We start from the raw sequence: 21,479 nt of genomic DNA, 5'->3' as shown, positions 1-21,479 counted from the left end.
CACCAGAACAGCCCAGACCCTCCTTTCTGGACCATACAATTCAGTTTGTTCTGCACTGTGAAGGATCAGTGTTTTACAATGCTCCATATGCATATATAGCTTCATTATAATTATTACTATTTATTATTTGCACTGTGATAAACCTTAGAAGCTGTAGCAAGCCTCCCATTGTGTGGAATGCTATATAAAGCCAGAAGGAGAGAGGAAAGGCAATCCTTAGCTGTAGAGTTTTTATATTAGTGCATACAAACAGGCAAGACACCTCTTGATCACTCAAGTCTGTTGGAACCTGGGAGATTGAGTTAGCAATGGCTTTTTGCATCCTGACATTACTCACCTCCCAGCACCCCAAAAGCAATTATCAGTTCCCCACAAGGCTTTTATTCATGCCTGAGGTTACTCACGGTGAGTTTCTCAAGTGATATGCAAACCGTGGACTCAGGGCATTTAGTCAAGGGAGTGACTCAGGAGGCTCTGGTTGGTTCAGTAGCTGCCCAGCTCCATTGTGCAAAACCAGGGCTCAGAGAGAACTGCAGTTGCTACACAGAAATAGGTGTGGTTTCTTCTTCCCTGTGCGAACCATCCTTGTGTGGACCTGCACTGTTCCAATCAGCTTCTTGGCTGATTCACTAGCTGTGTAATTTATGTGTCAGTCAAGACAGAATTACCAGACCTGTGTACACCTTATCCTGTGCTCCACAGCTGCCTTTGAAATTGAAGATAACAAGTTATCATCACTTGGCTGTTTCTAAACCATGACCCCCCCCTTCAGCTGCTAGAGGACAGCTGTGACAAAACCAGCTGGTTCAGCTTTGAGACTCTTTATCTCTGGGCTCCACTTGCAGAACGAGAAGTGATTCAGATGTGCTGTAGCACAGCCCCCTCCCAGGTGCAGTGAATGTGCAGTGGAGAGTTCTGCCTCATCTTAATCAGCTTTTTCAGTGCCAGCATCAGCTGTTGCAGGCTTTTGGAGCATCCTTCACCAGAGAAGACGGTGCCGTTTTCAACCATGATTTGATCTCTATAGCTGCCAGACTGAGGCATCGATTGAAAGTTCAGAGTCTGTGCAACTTCTTCTTGTGCTGGGAACAGGGAAAGCAGCAGGCTCTGCATCTGGTATAACATTCCCAGGTACACCCAGCAGCAATGTGACTCCGTCTCTACAGACTTCACCTTCTGCAAGCAAAATTGAGCAGGACAGATGGGGGAATGGGAGGATGGTGACTGTTTCCTCCAAGAGGAGCTCAAAGTGCCTCCCCTGCTCTAACCACCAGTCCACACACCACCACTGTTACTGGAGAAGTGGCCGCTGATGACCTGAAGCTAGGTCTGCTGCAGTTCATTGCACTGTGCCAGCTAGAGACCTGACTTTCGGTGCCTCAGAATACTTGAGTCAATCACTGACTTCAGTGAAAGGCGAAGCAGCTCAGGACCTCTCTAAATTGTGCCCATTAGGAACCTGAGTGCAGTAATCAGTGTGTTTCATCAAGCAGCACCCTCAACTTTACCTCCTCTTATATTTCCCCTTGTAAATGCAGAGTTAGTTGTTCTCAGTCAATGGTTTCCTTTTAAGGCACCTCTACATCCACCCCGCCATCTCTTTATTTTTCTTTCCAGTAAAAAATTGGCAAAATGACCTATGAAGAGACACTCCATGAACACTTTGTTCTCAAGACACATTAACCCAGTATCTTTCTCACTGTTGACATTGCAGGGACTATAATACTGTAATTTTCTTATTTGATCAAAAGCGGGATGGCTACTTTTGTTTATACATAGGTAAAGAAAACTGGTGAACAGAGGTCAAGGAGTGAGAAAATTTCCAGTCCTGGGGATATTAAAATGTGAGGTCCCATCTCTTGCTCCAGTGAAGTCTCTGTGTCATTCCAGTGAGCCTCCCTCATACTGGTGGGTCTTACAGAGCTGTAGTATCCCAGTGCATTCAGTGCTGTCTTGCCTAGAACAGCTTCTGTCTGTGAGCAGCCAGGCTATGTCTGAAGCACACAGCTCTGGATTGTGCTGGAAACAGATGTAAGATGAGATGACCAAAGTGCAAGTTTGAAGTGCAGTTGACGGGAAGAGGGACAGTGAAGTGTCATGTTCAAGGAGCGTGAAGTTCAAAAAGCTAAAACCACTTCTACGCTTTTGGTCAAGGCTTAAGCCAAGTGCAGTTTGGCCAGGCCCCTGGTTGAGCTCTACTCCTCTTAATGACTGACTTACCACATGCAACTTGTTTAGACAACTAAAAATGTCGTTTGATTAGTGTTCAGAGGGCAGAGTCATGGCTGCTTCCTCCATGCAGGGGGGAAATTATGCTTCATAAATGTTTTTCTGACTAAAGGTAAATAGAATTGCAAGTTCTGTGATTTAGGAGATGCATTGATGAATACTGAAGAAGTCTTGATTCCCATCAACAAACACAGGGTGTAGCCTTTGGAGTGGCAGTGTAGTGCTGAATAGCAGCCATGTCCCTACACACTTTTGGAAGTGTCCAGTTTGTATCTTAAAAGAAGAGAGTACAATCTTGACAGAATGCAGCTACAATCTCGAAAGGTCTGTGCAACAACAGGCATGAAGCATCAAGTTCTTTTCCATTCAGTGGTACAAACCTGTCAGAATCTGTGTAGGGTGAGAGGAGCCAAAGTGAATTCTGATTACAAAGAAACACAGGACACCGAATGACACTGTCATATTCAGTAGGTGGAAGTATCTTTACACAACATATAATAAAGCTGTAAACATCTTTGCTGTAGGACACAATGTATTAAAATGTTGTACAGATTCAAAAAATAATTGGACAAATTAATGGAAAATACCCATCAAGGAACGGTTGCAATGCTGCTGCTTCTGACTTGGGAAGTCTCCAGTGTCACCAGGAAAATATCTATATGTGCTTGTCCTGCTCACATAGTGTTCCCTGGGCTGTTAAATGAGCCGTGGTGCAAGATGGGGTTTTGAGCTAGATGAAGTTTTGCTTTGACCCACCGTGGCTGCTCTTCTGCTCCAGTTCCTATTCAGTGAAGTCTATAGGTGGTATACGTGGAAGAAAATTTGTTCCTTGATCAGTTTGGTGTATTTATATTTATTAATAGTGCTGCCTTCTGAATGGAGCATAAATATCTATGTGGTGGGCAGTGCAGTTCAGGCCGCTGACTTGAGCACTTTCCAGCCACTTTGTACTAGCTGGGAGTTCAGCCCCTCGTATTGCAAGCAGCAAAATATGCTTTGTTTGCAGCCAGCTTTGCAGAGACATCCAAAATGCTTTGTAACTCTGTAGGACAATACCAAAACAGCTCTCAGATCATGTATCAGAAAGTACTGCCATGATTTCATTTTCCCCAGTTTAAGCCTTCACACCTTTGTCTGTCTGGGATCTAAATAGTTAATCTACCTGAGCAAATAGGCAGGAGCATTTTTTTCTTTCAATAAAGTTTGATTCCTGGAGGCAGATCTTTTTTTCCAGTGAGTGTCAGGTAATTGGAAGGGTAGGGTGAGGCAGGAAACCACGACACGCCTTTGTTGGGACTTGTTTGAGAGCACGGGAATAGAAAAGCAGAAGAAGGGTGATAATAAAACAGGTTGACTAAAGAAGAGGTGAACATTTTTGGATGATCAGTCAGATTCCACACACCTTTGGAAGGACGTGATATAAAGTGTAGGTGGCAAATTTTGGTAGAAAGGAAACGGTTGAGGAGAAAAGCAGATTTTCAGTTCAGTAAGCAAAGCACTCCAGGTAAGTTACATTACTTAAAAAAGAGTAGAAGAAAGTATCCTTTATTTTCTGTCTTCCAGATTCCTTGAAGAACAAGGCTGTATTCTCAGCCAAAATAGAGGAGGTCTTACATTTTTCTGTGGGGAATACAGTGCAAAAATAAGACTGTGTAAGAGCTGGGTCATTTTGGTTCTGTGTTTGTCAGCAAATACTTTTATTTGATGCTTTTTTAAAGTGAGCATCAAGTGAAAGGAGTGTACCTGCTGGGAGATAAGAAATGTGAAGCCAAGTTCTGGGTATATTTTTAATTCACCTTGTGATACTGCCATGCAAATAGATAAAGCTTAGCTGGATGTTCTCTGTTCTGTAAGGGTACCAGCATGGTGAAATGCAGATCATCTGTTGGCTTGTTTTAAAACTGAGCAGAGCTGAAATGTGCTGGAGGAATGATGATTGTAAATTGGGGCTTCAGATGGTGGATGCAGGGTGTCGTATTAAGGAATTGATCTTTAGTCCTGAGAATGCCTGGAACTGCTTCTGAGTGAAAGTTTGTGTTGCCATGGACAAGCTGTGTTTTGTCCTATGCCTGGTGGACTCATTTATCAGCAGTGACTCATTGATTATGGACTTTGTGCCACATTTTTGTCACAGAAGATTAGGAGGCACTGTAAGGTGTTATTGAAGCTTTGTCACAATAAGTCAGAGAACTCTGCTTTCAGAACTGGTTTGAATCCTTTCTGCAGCAGGTCTGGCAATTTGAACACAGTTGCATAAGGTAAAAGACTTTGTCTGACAGGTAGAAGTCCTGTCTTTGGACTGAATTGTAGAGTGATTTCAGGGAAGTTACTTGTCCTTCTGTGACTAGTTCCTTCATCTGTGAGATGGTGACAGCAGCACTTGCTGGTTCTGCAAACATATTTTGTATAATACCAGGTTGTTTGGCTCCCTGTCTGTGCCAGAGGCGAGAAGCTTGTTCAGGTCAGACTGGCCTTGCTTTGGACTGTTTGAGTAGCCCAATTAAGCAGAGGCAGTGAGGACACATTTTTGAAAGGCAGGCACCTGGCAGTGTGCAGTGAGCTCTGGGCAGTGCTCCTGCTTGTGCTCTGGAAAATGAGCACATACTGCTGCCAAAGAAGCCAGGACAGGGTGTAGGCAGAGCAGCATTTGGTTCCTACAGCATGTCCAAGCTTTGATTGGGCACTTACCTGCTTCCCGGGAATGAGCATCATTTCAGTGAGTCTACAAAATGAGCACATTTGGTTGATTTGATTCTGACTGTGTTAGTTTTGTTAGAAAAACTGAAAAGAAACAGGTTTTAAAACAGAGTGAGAAGGTCAGATTCCTAGACTGTGGTGTAAAAAAGAGAGATAAGGGGCCATTTTAAAACTCTATTAAAGAACAGTTGATTCTGTGATTTTAGTCCCAGGACAGTGGCACCTGAAAGGCTTGATTAAGAGGAAGGGGCACCCTAAGAGACATTTGATATGATGAGAGACATGGCATTTGCTTTTAACATAGTCAGTGACATGGTTTGAGGACATCTACTGAGTCTCAGAGTATTTGTGATCAAAGGATTGCACCGACATTAAATGTTATTAATCTGAGCACCTGCTGGTGCCTCCTTCTCCTAATGGAGTGTCTCACAGCAGGAGCCTTATTAATGGAGGAAGGAGAGAGCTGAAAGGATGTGCAGTGAGGGTGTAACAGCATTCTGACATGAAAACTGGAAGGACATTGTGGAGGAATAAAAGCATCTGAAATGTGCTTGCTTTCATTTTTCCATTAAAATATGTCTTTGTGACTGTTCCCCTTCCCTTTCGAAAAATGTCTGTAATAAACTTTATTACCTTTGCACACCATACCTAAATTCTGAAATAGTAAGAGGGGTTTGAGTGTCCCAGCTCAGTGGCTTAGTGTCCCTGTCAGAGTGCTGCACTGCAGTCAGGTGGAACAGGGGGTGCAGGAGGCACCCTGCAGTGTCGGGCTGATGTGGAAAGCACAGAGCTAAGCATGCCTTGCAAAGCTGGACTGCTATTACTATCTTGCTTTTCAGTGCTGCACAGAGAGGAAACACTGGACAAGTGTGGCAGTGCTAGACCTGTCCTGGTTCCTCATGCCATTAGGATCTGCAAGTTGTCTGTTTTTGTGGGTGCCACAAGCACACTGCAGCCCCTGAGCTTACATCAAAGTGGCCATAGGGTTGCCCTGTCTTATGCTGCCTGCACTGTTTGGGAGTGATCCCACTGCACGAGTTCCTGCTTGTTGCTCAGAGATGATTGCAGGTGGCTTCTCTGATTCAACAGCGCTATTGCTTTGCCACAGACGTAGCCCAGAGCTACGGCTTTGCGAATCCAGATAGGAGCTGGTGAAATGAGTGAGTCCTGGCAGATAATGGAAATCCAGCTCGGTCATCCTGCTGGAGCCTGGGCTGGCTTTTTCATTCATGTGGCGAACACATGCAGCATAGATCAAACTGCACCATGTGCTGGAGCTGGGCTGTGGCATGTGTGGCTCCAAAGATGTGGTTTAACCTCTTGTTATTTTATTATTTTTATTGGTAACAGAGCAAGATATTCCCCTTCCTCAAGGGAAGGCAAAGATGTAGAAGATGTATTCACCCCATGGTGGTGCTGGCCTCTTCCAGCATCCATAAGCAGCACCGCTTCCTAATAGCAGAAAGGAAGGGGGCTACAAAGCAATAGGAAAGCAGTTTCCAAATGCGAAACTGTGCTCGCTGCCAAAAGCACTGGCAAAACCAACAGTGCTCACAACAGCTTTCAGTGTCTGTTTTTTAGGGAAGGAGCTTGAAAGATGTTTGCACTGTTGATGGAGTAAAGAAGAATAGCATGGAGATTGCCTTTCCTTGGAGTGCCTTTCCATTGGAGGGCACTGTTATCCTGCTGGAGGAGGAACTCTCCTAACGTATAGCTCCAGTCTTGCACATGCCTTGGAATCAGCACTCTGGATAATCCCTTGGAAATCCCCAGTGTTAGCAAGCACTGTAAGGCTTGGATAGTATTCTGACGCCAAGGTTGTGTGCAGACTTGGATGTGGCCTGAGGAGCTCCATTTACAGGGCTTTTTAGCCAAGCTCAGGGTCTGAGGTGCAGAGGGTGAGGGCTGTGGGCACTGTGGGTGTTCTCTGCAAAGTTGAGCTGAGTTTGTGATAGAAGGCTAAAGTGGCTTGACTGATAGGGTGTCTCCTACACTCAAATTGTTTCTGTCCAGTTCTGGGAATAGCAGAACTGAATCTGAACTGAAGATATTCCTGCAGATTCTCTGCTGCATCCTGCCTCATGTCATTATTTGTGCATGGGCAATACAAGCGTAACATCAAGGGGGCTACTTGGTAGACACTTTGCAGGAGGGTAAGTGGAATCATGAGGATCAGACTCAAATGGGAGCTGAATTAGAGGGCATGATCTTGGGTTCTGCCTCAAGATGGGCTCTGAAACTTGGAAAGAATTTTTCCCAAAGCCTGTTCTTTAGACTCAGTCTGTTACTTGTGTAGGTTTTGGTACAGCTGGGTCTTCAGTTTTGAGGAGGAGTCTTCGAATGCAGTGGAGAGTTCTGGCCTATTATCACCTTGTGCATAAACTAAAAGCTCTTCCTTTTCATTGTTTGTGGCTGCACAAGCTAAAATGTTATCTTAGAGAGACAAGGAGTGAGCAAATGTGCATTTCCTTCTGACAGAAATGTTTTTTAATTGGTGGTTCTTTTCCACAATCACAATGTTTCTTTGTGGTATTCCTGCCTTGGCAGACAGGCATACCTCTGCCAGAGAATGTACTTTTGATTAGAGAGGGATCCAAGGCATGCAGAGGAGTATACACAGCATTCCCAGCAGTGATTCCAATCCTATGTAGACTAACCTGAGCTGGCATTAAATTAGATCAGATTCCAAAGACGCAGACAGGGCCTCCAAACTGTCTCTGCTCTGCCTATAAAGCAGGATAAAGCACTTCCTACCTTAAGTTCCTAGCTGCTCAAAATAGCCAGTTTAAAGGTACCTCCAGTGTTTTTCTGCTTCATTGAAGTCAGCGTTGTGGCTTTAGCATCAATTTACCCAGAGAATGCACAGTATTTCTGTCAAAATCGCAACAGTATTTCTGCTTAGGTTTTTCTGGCAGTGCTGGCATGGTGCAGGTAGCTTACTCCTGCCACTGCCTGCACTTCTAATCCTGTACTGTTGAGTCCTGCCCAGAGCAGATGTGTGGGAGCGGCATTTCGATCCTGTGGTTTTGATCAAGCCTTTATAGGGGCACAACGGGAGGCAATAGTGTAGTGCCACAAAGTCTGGGTGTAAATCCAGGTCTAAACTTCTCCAGCACTGAGCTGATTTGCTTCAATGGCCCCTGTTTCACCTGCTGGCTTCACAGCCCCTCCTGCTGTTTCAGCTCTGCTGCATCCAGTTTTGTAGGGAAGTGGTGCAGGTCTATTAGTAATACTCATACGGCTCTGGAAAGGCATTATAAGCTCCCTGGCATAGATGTCTTCCCCAGCTGAAGGGAGAAAAGTGGTGGGCCTTGTGGGGTGCTGGTATTATCTCCTATTATCCACAGAGCTCTAAGTGCAGTGTCTCTGCTTTCCTTGCAGGTGGCAATGGTATGGATTCTGTAACAAAGAAAACGAGGCAAGATGGATCAGAAGTTACTGAAAGACGTAAGGAGAACATTTGCTGAGTCACACACCGGAAATCCCAGGAGCGGATGCTCAGTTTTGTAGGGGATTGAATGCTCACTGCAAGTCCAGAGCTAAATTCTGTACCTGTCCCTGGTCTCTCTGTTGAAGACAGAGTAAGGGCCAAGATCAGACATATGGAGACATGTAGCATGACCTGATTGTTTAACCACAGATGATTGCCCTATGGAAACGTTTCTAGCCAGTAGTGCAGACATTTGGATTCTCCTCCTACCTCTGATATCAATGCCCTTCGTGGCCTAGAAGATGTTCTTTAGATGCACTTTTTGGCTGTGTGTAAAACAGGTGATAGGTTTCCTGCTTACATTATGGGAATTAACTAGTAAGAAGCTAGTAAGGGGGCTGCTGTTCCAGCAATGGCTGTGGTTCAGAAGTGCCCAGAAGTAATAGCACTTCCATGTTTTACAGGGATTCTGTGAAGAAAAAAAGTCTTTCATGGCACTATGTCACTAGTTACTGTAGAGTTAGAAAGGCTTGAAAACAAACACACAGTGTTGTGTACTAATGAGACTGCAGCCCCCAAGCAGTGTGATCTTAAAGGACTGTTCTTTAAATGAGACCATCTTTGAACGAGTCGTGTTCTTCCATGGAAGTTAAGTAGAACGTTGAGCTTGTTTGGCTATATTAACATGCCAATATTTCTGCACCCTTTTCTTTCTTCAGTTATTACAGAGACTGTGACCACAAGACTGACGTCCTTACCACCCAGTAAGTAACTGTTAGTCATTACATTACATTACTTCTGCTGTTCTGTGCTCCTCCATGCTTTTTGATTTCCATAAATCCCTGGCTGCAGCCACTCTCAGTGCAGAAAGACTCACACCCAAAGAAGAGCTATTTTCAGAAATGCTTCTCCCAAAATACTTGTTAGTAGAGAGTATGCAGGAAATAGTATGTGGGAAGCTGTCTGGATACTGTCAGAAACAAAGCTGCGCAGTCCACTAAGATGGTAGACCAGACTCTCCAAGGGCTTAAACCCAGATAGAGGATCTCCAGTCGTGACTGTCTCTTGGGGACAAGGGTCAAAAGTGGTGGGTCTGCAGCCTCCACTGCTGGGGCTGCAATGTATTCTCCTGTCATCTTACAGTTGACAACAGTGAGTGGATCTTTTTGAGTAATGTCAAGTGTCATGGGTGATTTCTACCTCTGTAGGGAAGTACAAGTACCAAGCAGGAAAGAATCCTCTATGCTCTTTATACCACCATATTCTTGATTAGCTTGCTGCAGCTGGGTTGGAAAGGAATTGCAGTATCTCATTTATAATGAGGGTTATCAGGAGTATCCTTCAGTCCATGTATGGAGCAAAACTTGAACACAAACCTGCTGGGTCTGCAGTCTGAATGTTTTATCTGCTCTGCCAAGACACTTCTCTGCAGTTTTGATATAGACATGAAGCTATATTTGTAATTGAGTGTGAGGACAGCTTTGGGTACCTCCTGCCCTATTTTGCAGTGTCCTTTCTCTTATCTTCTACCTTGAGAGAATGTCTCATTTTGTGCTCATCTCTTTCAGAAGGAGGGAGCAGCAGTGGGCTCAAAACATCATCCCACACTGGAGGGAGTGGAGTGGAAAAAAGATCTTACACCCATAGCAGCAGCTATGTGACTTCAAGTAAGGAATTAAGGCATTGCACAGTAGCAAACAGAGAACAAGGGCAGCAGAAATGGTCTGAGGAGAGATTCAGGCCAGGGGAGTAGGATGAGCCAGAGGTAAGGAAAATAAGGTTTATGGAAATAGAAGTGGCAAATAGTCGAAGCAAAGGTATTCCTTCCCTAAAGTTGGGTGTGAGGATGAGTAAGTAAATGGCAAAATTCCCATTTTCCACACGGAAAACCTGATTTCAAGAGAACACCACCACAAAATGCCACCCCTACTATTGTTAGGAAGTCATATAGAACCCAAATTTCCTTTCTTTCAGGATTTCCAAATCACAATCATTCTGACCATTTTTGTTCAAAAGACAGTTTTGACTAATCATTTTGTCGATCTTGCTCAGGATAGAATATTATTACAGAATTTCCTGGAAAATATTTTCTTGTGTGTGGGGGTCCATGGCTTTGGCACTTTGAAACAGTCTGACAGATTTTCTGGACTTGCTAAATCAGTATGTGCTGTCTACTCCATAAAAAAAGAGTTCTTCTCTAACAGCATTCTTTCTCCAGCTGTTATATTGTCATAGCAAAGGTGTCTGAAGAATAAGCTTCCTAACCAGGTTTCTGGCACACCCCTCTCTGTCCCCAGTGGCACATTGTATAACTATCCTTGTAGAAAACATCCTCTATGCCCTGAAAGAGTTGTCAAACCAAAGGGAGTGAAGTGCAGTTTGGAAGCTCAACAGGAAGATTAGGCATACCCAGTGACCTGACAGACACCTCCATACCAATGAAAAGCCAGACTGTGGAATCACTTTGCCTCAGAGGAGATGTGAAGTAACTCCAGCGAAGGAAGACGTCAGTGTAATTGTCTGGGCTGGCACCAGTCTGAGAACTGAACCCAGCCCTGCAAACTCAGACAAGTGTGGCAGGATTGCCATCTCCTTTGTTATTTATTTTCAGTGTGTAGTTTTCAGTGTGTTATTTATTTCCAGTGTGTGGAGGAAGAGAAAAAAACCTGAACTTTAGAGATAATGAGTTCCTGAAGTTTCATAGAGCATTTTCTAATCTTTACTTGCAGAATGCCTCTAACAGAGGCCTACTTGTCACAGTAGTTCTTCCTGCTGACTTAAGTGGAAAAGTTACAGAACAACAGAGGTCCTTGTAGAGGGGAAAGTTGGCAAGAAAACACAGTCAGGATCACAAGGGCATGCTCTTTTTGCAGGGATGGGTAAACAATATCCAGTCTGATCCTGCTGATCAGTGTGGAAATGGTGCACTTTATTACAGGGCCCCCTTTTGGCTGCTCTCTGATCATACACCAGAATTTGATTTCATAGAAGAGTATGTACACATTAGTTATGTCTGCTTGGTTCTTTCTCCACATCACTGATGTAAATTAGGAGGGAAATTCTTTCTTCTGTCTAAATGTAACAGCCACTAATAATCTTCAAAATGCCTTGGGCCTGATGCACACCTCAATCACTTCTCCAGAAAACGAACTGACTAAGGCATGACTAAGTGAGAGTGTGGATAGCTGCTTTGGAAGGGCAGTGGACTTCTCTCTGCTTTCCCTTATCTCATGAACTGCATCCTTCAGCACTTTGAGTTTGGCTTAATAGTCTCCCAGTTTTTGTGGTCTGTGTCCTATAACGCTTGAGTTTACAGGTAGATCTGTATCCAAACCAAAACCCAGCACTATCAAGAGCCGAATACACTCCTGCTCAGGGGAGATGGCTCATTCATCCCCTTAGGCCAAAACCTACTGTTATATATATCATTGACAAGATTTGTTTTGAAACCACAAAGATAAACAATACTCCTCTCTGCACTAAATACTGAGGACAGTCAGAGTTAGACTTAAATGTTGTTCTTGCCAATCTCTAGTTGTGAGGTACCAATGCAAATTTGTCCAGCTCAGAAAACAGCAAGATAAAGCACCCAGGGCATGGAGAGTGTACATCCAGACCATGTCTTCAATTTGCTGAGGGTATTTTGTTTTACCTATAGGTGGAAGTGGTAGATTGAATTCAGTGTCATCTTCTGGCTACAGACAAGCCCAATCTCCCAGCTCTACTCTCACCAAATCACCTGGCTCAACATTTGAAAGAAAAACCTATGTCAACCGCCATGCAACATACGAAGGTATCGCAGAACGTGCCATAGAAAGGAAGCAATGTGTAGTGCACTCTGAGGTTGCATTAGTGCAGGATTGTCCCAAATAGCACAAAGAATACATTGTGGTTTTGCTAGGAAATAAGCCATCAGGGACATATTTTAATGATTAACTCATATGGATAGAAATGCTTATTCCTAAAAGGAGTTGTGGCATATTTTTGATGAAAGACATTAGCAGCTCTTTCATGTAATTCTGAAGAGCTCTTTTTTTAAATGGAAATGTCTGTTGCCCACTGGGATTAGACAGTTTGAGGAAGACATGTTTTGAAAGCTTTTAATGGTCTTGTGCAAAGTATTAATGAACACCTTTCTATTCTCTGCAGGGAGCTCCAGCGCCAACTCTTCTCCTGAGTTTCCCAGAAAAGAGTTTGGTATGTTCTTTTTAGAGCTGTTCCTTTGAACTGTATGGCAAGGTCATATGAGCTGGTGACTGCAGTGGATTTTTGCATACTGCTGTGTCTTGCTCTATCTATGCTACCTCTGTGTTGAGCAAATAACTCCTCCATGACTTTTGAGGAGTTATTTGGGATTTACATTAACAGCTGACAGCAGGGTCTCTAGCTGATATATGTTTGAACAGAGGGTGCTTATCGTATATCTGCTACCCTCAGCTGCTTTTGTTATGCTCCCCATATGGCACAGGACATGGATGGGAGAACACAGACATGGGATGCTTCATAACATTTCCTCCCCTCTGCCCTGCCATAGCTGGGAGAACAGCTGCAAGCAAGAAAGCCCAGACTCAGGATTTTGAGCATTGCTAGATATGCTTTTTCAATAGCCCTTTTCTAGACTTCAGCATATTTATATGGGAAGATAAACTGATGTATTTACACTGAACATTGTCAGCAGGTATGAGCTTACCCTGTCCAAACTCTGAGCTGCCAATTTTACTCAGAAACAATCTCCTCTCTAGCTCAGAGAGGAGGCAGGGTTTCACAGTGTCCAACCTTAGCTGGTGAACAGTTCCATTAGCTTCCTTTTGGGTGGTTGAAGTGGGAGATCACCATCCATGAACATTTATGTGTACAAAAAGAAACAGCAGTTGGTCCAGAAATGCTAAAGGTGCTACTGATTCTTTAGGTACCTTATAGTCTAAAGGGGGCCTGGTAAAAACTCTTAAGGGTTCAATTCCTCCATCTGTGCCCCAAGTAAAGGTTACTGTCTGAATCTGAGCTCTCTGAAGAAGATCCTTGTGTTTGTTTTCTGAGATGTCATTGGCAGTAATCCCTAATATTGCTTTTCTCTCATTGCTGTTCACAGCATCCGCAGCCACAAGAGGGAGAAGCCAAAGTCGAGGTGAGTGATTCTGTTCTCTTAGAAGCCTCCGTTGTTTTCTTCAGTATGATTCAGGGGGTGTGAAACAGACCTGTTCCTTAGCTGGAATCAACCAGTTTAAGTGTAGAGTAGCCAGATGAAGCACATGGATTTACACCACTGCAGATGTGAACTATTTATTGGTAAGCAATTGCTTATACAAGCTCAGTGTAAAAATTGACCCTAGTTAAGGTCATGGTGGTTTGGACTGTGTCAGAAAAGAAGATCTACCTAGGGAGCTGGACATCTGAGAGCATAGGACATAGGCTTCAATCTTGTCTATTCACTACCATAACTCAGTCCATCTGTGCTCTGTGACCCGCCTATGACATATTTATAGTAATTATATTTGTGTTCCTCCTAATGTGATCTATCTTACAAACTGTAAGGCCATACCCTGAAATGATCTCATACTCACAGTAAGGAGATGGTGAGGAAATTATGGACTTGCTGTGGTCTGTTTAGCCAGCTCAATGTAAAGATCTGCATTGTTTAAATCATTCAGCTTTTGTAATAATTTATTAGCAGTGCTGGGGAAAGAAGGGCTATATTAGTCTGTGTGTAATATCTGTTCCCAGTTGCTTGAAGAGAAAACTATAATGTCACTTTATCCAAGTTAATTTTAGCAGTGGATATAAATCAGCATGTGCTCTTGCACGCTCCTACTGGAGTGTCAGAGCTACCAATTATTCTACCTCAGATCTTCACAGTCTCCTCTAGCACACTACATACATAAGCTCCCAGCAGAACTAGGCCATACATAATAAAACAGACACCAGAGAATCAGCTCCAGCTTCCCATATTACTTCAGAAAATAATTCCAATCCATCAGCTTCTGCACGTGAATGCCAAAGCTAGTGTGTCTTTTATAGTGCATGCACTGTCAGATTTCATCTTGAGGAGCACGTGTCACATGTCCTGGCTGATCAGTTTGCTTATGGGTAGCAAGCTTAAAGGCTTGCCCCAACCAAATCACATTAACTCTGTAGTCTCTTGTGCTGGACAGTAAAAGTCAGTAACAAAATTGAGTACCTGGTGAGAATGTTTGCTTAAAACTGGCCTGGTTACATTCAGTGAGTCAGAAGAGAAGTCAGCAGGTTGTAACAGACTAAATCATAAAGCCCATTGTAGTGATGACACTGTGAATTTTACCCAAGAAGTAGTGGAGAATTTGTGTATTTACTAAGCTTTCTCTGGCTCTGTAGGTTTTTTGTCCGTAAAGACAATAATAACAATATTTGTGATGAGTGGGAATATCAGTGTCATCGAGAACTGCATGATTAGGCCATCTGTATGTCTGGCAGTATCAAAGCTATTGACTTCAACAGAGGCCCTCAATGAGTAAAACTCTCTGGAATTAAAAGTAGCAAAATGTGACCCCAAAACAAAAAGTCACCCAAAGCAATTTACAACCAGTTCACGTAAGTGAAGGGCCATAAGTGCAGCTCAGATCAAGCAGCAAGACAGCAGGGTGGAACACAGACAAGGAGAAGGGAAGAATTCAGTTCAGCCTAAAGATGCATTCCCAGCCCAGGGCACCAATACATCTCACTCCATATTCATAATCTGCTTTTTCTCTTCCCAGAGAGTGAAATACGAGTCCGACTGCAGAGCGCATCTCCTTCTGGCAGATGTAAGTGCCGTGGCTTTTATTCCAGGGGGATCAAGTATAAGACAGAGGTTGTTGCTGCTCTGGGTATGTCTGTAGTGTCTCTGGGGTCCAGCCTTCATGATGACAGATAGCAACATGTAATTCTTTTTTCCCTGTTAAGAACATTCATTTTTATCCCCTTTCTGAACAAGGAAGCATGCTGTGTGTTAGATGGTAGTCTTGCAAGGATGTAGTTGTACTTAGTCCCAGAAAGAGGCCCTGAAGCTTTGTTAGCAAGTGGAACCCCCAGAAAGTACAACTTCATAGGCACTCACAGGTAAATGACACTGGAGGGTTTAGCCAGGGCAAGATTATAGATCAGTGAAACAATGGCTTTGGGGTGACCTGGACACTTGCTTTTCCTGACAGGGACAGAACTGGATGATGTGAAACGTTTGCTGAAAGGAAGTCGATCAGCCAGCTGCAGCCCTACTCGATCACCATCAAGTACACTCCCGATACCAAAAAAGGCTGTGGTGGAGACGAAGATGGTTACGGAGAGCTCTCAGTCAGGTATTTGGCAATGCTGGAGCCATTCCAAACATTTGGCATAAAAATACTCAGTTGCCAAGAACATCTGAGTAAGAATACATGGTTTCTGTCCCAGACAGTGGTGGCAATACAGAAAAAGGGTCAGAATGCTGGAGCACTGTCCAGGTGTTGCCCTAACAAGAGCCATCTTGGATAGCTTTCTGGTTACTTGTCTAATTTCCATAAAAATAAACCAGTTCCTGCTGCCACCAGCTTTAATTCAGAGGTGCTTCAGGCAGAGGCAAGAGTTCTAAGCAAATACATCTTGAAACGATTTGATCTCTTATCTTCAAGCAAGATGGAGATAGCACTGAAGACAACATTTGGGTCAGTGTTTGATCTGTTGTGCACACCACATGGTTCAGAGATCATTAGAACTTGATAATAATAGAAGTACTTAAAATACCGTAACCAGCTTTTATAAGCCTCACCACAGAGCTTGAGGCAGTGGTATTCACATTCACTCCACTGTCCTCCACCAGTACCTAGGAACAAGTAGTACCTTTTTTTCTTGTGCATGGTTCAAATCCTGTCTAAAACTGGGAAGTTTAGCCCAATACACTAGTGAAAAGCCACATGTGGGAATCAAAAGTCATACATTCCGTGGCCCAGGATGATTAATTAACAGAATGGTATACTGGAGTGTTTTGTTTTGGTATCATAGCATCAACAAACAATGAAATCTCTTCAAGGTTTTGTGAATAATTATGCTACCAGATCAATTTTTATTCCATTGGTTAAAATTCAGGTGGGCTGTAATCAGCTGGCATTTGAGATCAGTTATACCATGTTGATCTGGAGTCATTGTATTGATTCCACAAGGGTGATTGAAATTTAAGGCAGATGAAGTTATTTGCCATGTAAAGCTACAATGCATACTAAGCCATATGCCTGGTCTTATCAAAAACCACTTGTGTTTGTTTTTTATACAGTGTCAGGGACATATGATACAACTGTACTGAATACCGCCCTCCCTTCATACATGTGGTCCTCCACTCTGCCTGCTGGGTCTTCCCTTGGTGGATACCATAACAGCTCTTCCTTGATCAATGCTATGTCTCACTCTACAGGATCAGGTATGCTCCCTGGACTGCCAAGGCTTGAAGGATGTAACTCCATAATGAAACTGAGTCAACAGCAGTGCCTTTTTTTTGCACAGCAAGAGTAACTAAAATGATGGAAGAATTGAGATGGCAGGGCATACGCTTGGATTTTCTCTGGTTTTCTGTAACTTGGTGCTTTCTGCTTCTACACTGACTGTATTTGAAAATCCTTCTTTGTGAGAATCTATTTTCCTTATTGCTTGATCTGTTTCTAAACTTTGATGATAGCTTTGTCAACGGGGTCAGGCTCACATTCCATATCAAAACTAGTTTTAGACACTAGTTAACATTGAATTATCCTGGTCCATTGTAAAAACAAGTGGGTCTAATTCTTCAGTTCTCATATACTAAAGATGTAATCTTAGATGTAATATAATAAGTGTTGAGTGTGCTTATACCTTGTAAGACCCACTTCTGAATGCCAGGGATGCTGCATTTCCCAGCTGCAGAGAAAAACCACAGGAACCTTTATGATAGCATACTATTAAAAGCTTTGCTTTCTTGCACTGTCACGTGATTGCAAGTTGTCTGATGTAGGATTTTCTCCCCTTTGTCAGTTTAGTAACAGTGGTTTGGTGTCACAATTGTCAAGATTTTTCCTCTCTGCAATTAGTGTGCATTTTCATTAACTGCATTTCAAAGTGACCCTGACTCTTAATTTCTGTGACTGTGCCACTGACCTTTGAGAGCTGGATTTCTGATTCCAGAGAAGTAACAATATTTCACTTCCTCTTTTTGCAGTTTTTGGTGTCCCAAATAACCTGGCTCCCAGCAGTCATACTCTGAACACAGGCCTGAGCACTTCCTCTACAGGTTAGATTTTTGTTTTCTTCCCTTCAGCACCACAGTCCTGGCAGGCATGTGCAATGAAATAATACCTGTATCACTCTGTTTCTCTTCTGTTCCTCATCTCAGTGTCAGCAGCTTATCTGCATACCCCAGTTATGCATTTACAGTGGATTTATTGAGAGTCAGCCCTCTATAGCTGGTGTTAGCTCCTGATTATTTTTGCCTGGGAGACAGGGAACACTATAGATTTTCCAAAGAGAGTAATTTGTGTTTTGAAAGACACCCATTAGGGCAGCCTGTTTCTTCCATGGAACAACTCAGCATAATGCCTTAAAAAATAGACTCGTGTCCTAATCTATAGAGGCCACTCTGTCAGTTTTCCCTGAAATTTCCCTTTGGTTCTCCTGGCTCACGGCTTCTGGCAGACTCTCTTCAATGTCACTAAGCCAGTTCTCTTCCTTTCCCAGTCACACACATTATGTCTACGCAGCACAGTGCCATCATGCAAGGTCTCTGACTAGGCCTGCAAAGAGAGCGGGGTGTATGAGAGCAGCCTGTACACTGTACGCACTGATTCTGGCACCAAAGGTGTCACCTTCCAAGCTGTTTGCTTCTCTCTGGGCAGTACTTTGGCAGTATATACTGGGTACAGTTAGATCCTTAAATCTCCCGTAGTCAATCCAAGCCAGTTTTGTGAAATGACTTTTTTGCCAAGTGCCCCGCGTGCAGAAATGACCGTGTGAATGGCCTCACAGTCTAACTGGAGATCATGTTTTAAAGTGGTCATCATTATTGTCCTGGGCCAGCAATAACTTACACAGCAAAATGATCTAAGGAGAAAACCGTTTTGTAGGGAAGATCTTTGAACAGAAATGCTTAGGCCTGTGATGCCTCCAGCTCGCTGGTGGGATTTCTTCAAACCAGTTGTCATTATTTTCATTGTTTTAGTCTTGTTCTTAGCTGGAATGTCACCTGCACTGCAGGACTCCTATAACCCCTATGGCAATGTTTTTCTTTGCAGTGTTTGGAGTTCAAAACAACCTGTCTCCAAGCTCTTCAACCCTGCCCCAGAATCCTACTGCAGCCTCTGCAGGTCAGTACAATTTAAGCCTAGAAAAAGTGTGAGGGTCACCAATGTCTGCTGCCTTCTCCCACCTTTTCTATAGTGACTAGAAAGTTCATATTGACAGAGGCTCCTTCATTGCCATCATCTTTTGTGGCACAGCATCATATGAGGGGATATTGAGGAACATTTCCTCTGCTTTGCATGGACAAAACCAGCTCCCAGTGCCTATATAAGCACTAGAGATTTGCTTGCTGGGAAAGTCCTTGCTTGTTTGAATTGTCCTAAGTACCTTGAATGAGAAAAGACTTTTGAAATGGTGTGCAGACCAAGGTTGGTGTGTGTAGGTACCTCGTCATCCTTCATCTCTTCATTCTCAAATTTCTTCATTGCAGCATATGGGATGAAGAACACTTCACAGAGCAACACCATGGCAAGTACTGGTGTGTCTGCCACAGCAGGTCAGTGTGTCATTCACTGTTGTGTAGGCATGGCCTCGACAAGCATATCATGATAAAAATGAGTTAGAGATTCATCCAGCTGAGTGACACTAACACCTGCTCCTCAGGAGCATGACTTGTCACTAGTCAGGTCCCTACCAGTAACTTTCTGAATAGAAAGCAAATGAGCTAGAAGCTAAAAATGGGCAAATGAGCTGGTCTGATTCAGATCTCCCCCACTCTGTGGTAACTTGGATGATTTAATTGCAGCTATTTCTGCTCAGCCAGCAGGTAACTGAATAGAAGATCACACGTGTGAAATTGTGCTTCATTTGAAGCCAAAACATCTGTAAGGCTGCTCTTAAACATCATTTTGCAGTAGTACCAGCCTCAACCACTCAAAAGTCAAGGAATTGACTTACACATGATCAGATTATTTGTTTTTAAATGAGACAAGATGTGTTCTTTCTACTGGCCTGTAGTCTTGAATGGTTGGGATTAATCTTTTCCAGCTTTCTTCTGCCACTGAGAGCTATAAATTAGGGGTTGGTTTTTTTGTGTGTGTGTGTAAGGGAAGCCAAATTTCTTTTGTAATCCAAGGACTTCCAAAGATGAGGCTTAAAAATAGATGTAAATACCATGGAAGTTATGATAACATTTCTAATACAGGTTTACTCCAGGTTTGTGTTAGAGTAATGGAGTAATACCATTATGGTTATCTTGATTTTCAATGTTGTGTCAATTTGTGTGCAAATTCAGGTTTTTACACCATTCAAAGCATACTTAGTACTTTCTAATTGCAGAAGGGCGACCACACCAATGCTTTTGAGCTTTGCGTGGCCTGTGCCAAACCTCAGCAAGCTACAGTTCAATGCCTCATAACCATGCCTGGCTCCCAAGGATATAGAGAGTGCTTTGTGCTTGACAGAGTAGGTCTGCTAAAGCTGCTCCTCAGCTTGACCTGTGCTGGCTCTGATGGCCCTTGAATGTCTCTCTCAGACTCAGTTTCTATAGTAAGTGTGTTTGAGAAGCAAAGAGGTCACTGATCAAATAATTTCTTTATGTGATTGAATTCCAGATGCTCTCTATTTCTGGTTGCAGTTGCTTCCCTGCTAGTGAAATACACATCTCTAAAGAAATCTAATGACACTCATAGGTCTCCTCTTAGCTTCACTGACCAGTGTGTGTCTTAGTGCTTATAGTAGTGGCAACTCCAATCACAATGGGACTACCTATTTTAATGAACAAAAGGGTTGTGGCTTGTAGTAATGACTTAGCGGCCCACACTCATCTTCGCCTCTTTCCCATCCATTACCAATATCGCAGGGGGAACTGTTTTGAGCTCCCAAGGAGAAGACATTCTGCGGAAAGACTGCAAGTTCCTGCTGCTGGAGAAGGAGAATGCCCCAGCAAAGAAGGAGGTGGAGCTCTTGATCATGAACAAGGACAGTGGCAAAGTCTTTGGTTCCTCTACCACTGGGCTTAATAGAGGTAACTTCTCTTCTTCAGGACATGTGGATATGCTAGGGCAGAGAAATGGGGAAGTTCAGAGTTCAGGACACCTAACTCAAACCTCTGCAAGCCAAACAAGAAGCCCTGACAGGCAGTTAGCCTTTGACCATGGCAGCTGCAATCTAGATCTAGCTTTTGCATTTGAAGCTCCAGAGTGTGCCTTGGAATATTTCATAAAGCTCAGGAGCTTTGAAAGCAAAAAAACAGGCAGAGCTATTGTGTCGTCCCAATAAAAAATATGCCTTTTGCCAAAGAAAAAAGATCGGCCTGGATGAACTTCTGATGTAATGATGTTTTTAATTACCTGTTCAGGATCCTTTGCAGAAGACACCTTGAAGAAAGAGAAGCAGGGATTGACCTCCTCTTATGCTACAGATACTGGCATAAAATCAGATGCAAATGGTAAGAGTTTGTCCTTGTGGAAATGCAATAGAACTTCCTCCTGCTTTCATTACTGCCTTCCCCTTTCAAGCTAATGCTCTAAGTTTAATAATGCACAGAAAGACTTTTAAAACCTCCTTTATTGCTGTTAAAACAGGAGGATTAAAATCAGCAGCAACAAGGGACAAGGCAGCTTATGCAGGTAAGTGATGCAATTTAGACTTATTGGAAGAAGTGCCAAAGCACAATGCATAAAAAAGCAATCCTTAAGTGACATGGATGATCCCAAGGGGACCATGTTTTTCAGTTGTTATTTTAAAATGCACAGAGTGTTGTCCCCTGTTGGAATTCTCATTGGGAATGATGTTCGCAGCTTCCCCAGGGACTAGAATTACACCCACCATGTGCAGAGTGGGATGTAAAGATTTTTCTCCATAGCTCTTTGTATAATGGATTAGACCTTGCTATCCTTGTTTTAAGAGATTCTTTACTCTGAAGTCAAGGAACTCT

The 21,479-nt window shown here is 43.2% G+C and overlaps 1 protein-coding gene across 1 annotated transcript in view; it reads left to right on the top strand.

Annotated features, from left to right (window-relative positions):
• COL17A1 (collagen type XVII alpha 1 chain) overlaps positions 1 to 21,479 on the top strand; it is a 56,252-nt gene that overhangs the window by 12,008 nt on the left and 22,765 nt on the right. The window contains exons 2-16 of the mRNA XM_030487047.1: positions 8,308 to 8,373; positions 9,076 to 9,120; positions 9,925 to 10,023; positions 12,015 to 12,149; positions 12,506 to 12,553; positions 13,446 to 13,481; positions 15,085 to 15,132; positions 15,520 to 15,663; positions 16,614 to 16,757; positions 17,526 to 17,597; positions 18,595 to 18,666; positions 19,032 to 19,097; positions 20,403 to 20,567; positions 20,901 to 20,990; positions 21,127 to 21,171. Coding sequence (XP_030342907.1) covers positions 8,308 to 8,373; positions 9,076 to 9,120; positions 9,925 to 10,023; positions 12,015 to 12,149; positions 12,506 to 12,553; positions 13,446 to 13,481; positions 15,085 to 15,132; positions 15,520 to 15,663; positions 16,614 to 16,757; positions 17,526 to 17,597; positions 18,595 to 18,666; positions 19,032 to 19,097; positions 20,403 to 20,567; positions 20,901 to 20,990; positions 21,127 to 21,171 — 1,275 coding nt within the window. The remainder of the gene's footprint in view (positions 1 to 8,307; positions 8,374 to 9,075; positions 9,121 to 9,924; positions 10,024 to 12,014; positions 12,150 to 12,505; positions 12,554 to 13,445; positions 13,482 to 15,084; positions 15,133 to 15,519; positions 15,664 to 16,613; positions 16,758 to 17,525; positions 17,598 to 18,594; positions 18,667 to 19,031; positions 19,098 to 20,402; positions 20,568 to 20,900; positions 20,991 to 21,126; positions 21,172 to 21,479) is intronic.

This window comes from Strigops habroptila, chromosome 5 (genome assembly GCF_004027225.2).
Source record: "Strigops habroptila isolate Jane chromosome 5, bStrHab1.2.pri, whole genome shotgun sequence".
NCBI lineage: Eukaryota > Metazoa > Chordata > Aves > Psittaciformes > Psittacidae > Strigops > Strigops habroptila.
Note: the sequence above shows the minus strand (reverse complement) of the source record. Positions and strands in the feature narration are given on the sequence as shown.